Source organism: Alligator sinensis, unplaced genomic scaffold, assembly GCF_000455745.1.
Source record: "Alligator sinensis unplaced genomic scaffold, ASM45574v1 scaffold1121_1, whole genome shotgun sequence".
NCBI lineage: Eukaryota > Metazoa > Chordata > Crocodylia > Alligatoridae > Alligator > Alligator sinensis.
The window spans coordinates 97,387-99,463 of NW_005843357.1; the positions used below are offsets into that span (position 1 = coordinate 97,387).

General features: G+C 65.0%; 1 protein-coding gene across 1 annotated transcript; it reads left to right on the plus strand.

Moving 5' to 3' along the window:
• Positions 1-6: 6 nt before the first annotated feature.
• On the plus strand, positions 7-2,077 carry ALDOA (aldolase, fructose-bisphosphate A; the record flags this gene model as incomplete). Its single annotated transcript, XM_006038433.2, has 7 exons — positions 7-159; positions 332-386; positions 519-679; positions 866-949; positions 1,126-1,300; positions 1,543-1,742; positions 1,873-2,077. Coding segments are annotated over 7 exons (924 nt in total), but the record flags the coding sequence as incomplete, so codon positions are not given.

The window sequence follows — 2,077 nt, forward strand, 5'->3', positions numbered from 1 at the left end:
CGGCGGTGGTGCCGGCAGCTGCTCTTCACGGCTGACGCGCGCGTGGATCCCTGCATTGGCGGCGTCATCCTCTTCCACGAGACCCTCTACCAGAAGGCCGACGATGGGCGCACCTTCCCCCAGGTCATCAAGGCCAAGGGCGGCGTTGTTGGTATCAAGGTAGGCCCCTGGGGGGGGGCAAGATGGTCATGGGGACTATTTGTGGGGGGAGGGGGCAGGGGTTGGAGGTCTCGGGGCTTACACCTGGAGCCTGGTAGTGGGGGTGCAGGAGTGAGGAGTGGAGGCCGGGGGTCTGGGCAGTACTGATGAGGTTCCCTCTCCCCCACCACAGGTGGACAAGGGCGTGGTGCCCCTGGCTGGGACCGATGGGGAGACCACCACCCAAGGTGAGTGCCTGGACACCAGGGTCTCGGGGCTGGGTGGCCTGGGGGGCTGCAAGTGGTCGCATCTGGCAGGACGGGCATGTCTGTGGGGTTTTCCCCAAATGCCTGGGTCCTGAGCCTCATCCCCCTCCCCAGGCCTGGACGGGCTTTCTGAGCGCTGCGCCCAGTACAAGAAGGATGGGGCCGACTTCGCCAAGTGGCGCTGCGTGCTCAAGATTGGGCCCCACACGCCCTCGCGCCTCGCCATCCTGGAGAACGCCAATGTGCTGGCCCGCTACGCCAGCATCTGCCAGCAGGTGGCCGTGGGGCAGGGCTACTTCCTCTCCCGGGAGCTAGCAGGGGGTGGGGCTAAGACTGAGGGCAGAGCCAGAAGGGCACAGGCAGCATCTGCCAGCAGGTGGGGCTAGAGGGGCTGTAGGTGGGGCTGGGGGTTGGGGTCAGGGCTAACAGGCTCATCCCGACCTCCCCCCACGTCCTTCTAGAACGGCATTGTGCCCATCGTGGAGCCCGAGATCCTCCCCGATGGCGACCATGACCTGAAGCGCTGCCAGTACGTCACCGAGAAGGTGAGAGGGGTCACTGCAGTGAGGGGGCACTTATGAGAGGCTGGGGGGCTGGAGATCTTTGGGGGTGTGGCCAGAAGGAGCCCCGCCTCTTGGAGGAGCTGGAGGGAAGATGCAGCAGTGGATGTGGGTGGTGGGCACCACTGGGGTGGTGTCCTGACCAGTCCTGCCCCCCCCAGGTGCTGGCGGCTGTGTACAAGGCGCTGAGCGACCACCATGTCTACCTGGAGGGGTCACTGCTGAAACCCAACATGGTGACACCTGGGCATGCCTGCACCACAAAGTACAGCCATGAGGAGATCGCCATGGCCACCATCACTGCGCTGCGCCGCACCGTGCCACCTGCTGTGCCCGGTGAGGCCTGGGCCTGCCCCTAGCTTCACCCCCTGTGGCCCCGCTCCCTATCTCACCCCTGACAGCCATGCTCTGAGCATGCAAGCCAGGGTAGGGGAGGCTCCACCATCTCCTTGGCTCCACTCCCTTGCCCGTTAACCCCCTGGGTGCTGTGCCTATGCCCAGGGTCCCCTGCTCCAGCCCAGCCTGTTAACCCCGCAAGCACCATGTCCTGCTGGCACTGACTCCCTCCCCCTTCACAGGTATCACCTTCCTGTCTGGGGGGCAGAGCGAGGAGGAGGCGTCTCTGAACCTCAATGCCATCAACAAGTGCCCCCTGCACAAGCCCTGGGCCCTGACCTTCTCCTACGGGCGTGCACTGCAGGCTTCGGCCCTCAAGGCCTGGGGCGGCAAGAAGGAGAACACCAAGGCGGCCCAGGAGGAGTACGTCAAGCGCGCTCTGGTGCGTACTGACCTGGCCCGTGGCGGGGGGGAGAGTGACCTCTGACTTGCAGAGGGGGTGGGGGAGGGTAGCCCGGACGCTGGGTTTTATGTGCTGCTCTGACCTGTCTTGTCTGTCCGTCTCTCTGCAGGCCAACAGCCTCGCCTGCCAGGGCAAGTATGCCGGCAGCGGCCAGGCCGGTGCTGCCGCCAGCGAGTCTCTCTTCGTTTCCAACCATGCCTACTAGGCTGCAGCTCTACCCTGCCTGCATCCCCTCCCCAACTTAGGCTGCAACTATATTCACCTGGACCCAACTTGCCCCCTCCCCATGACACCTGGGGCAGAGACAAGCAGCC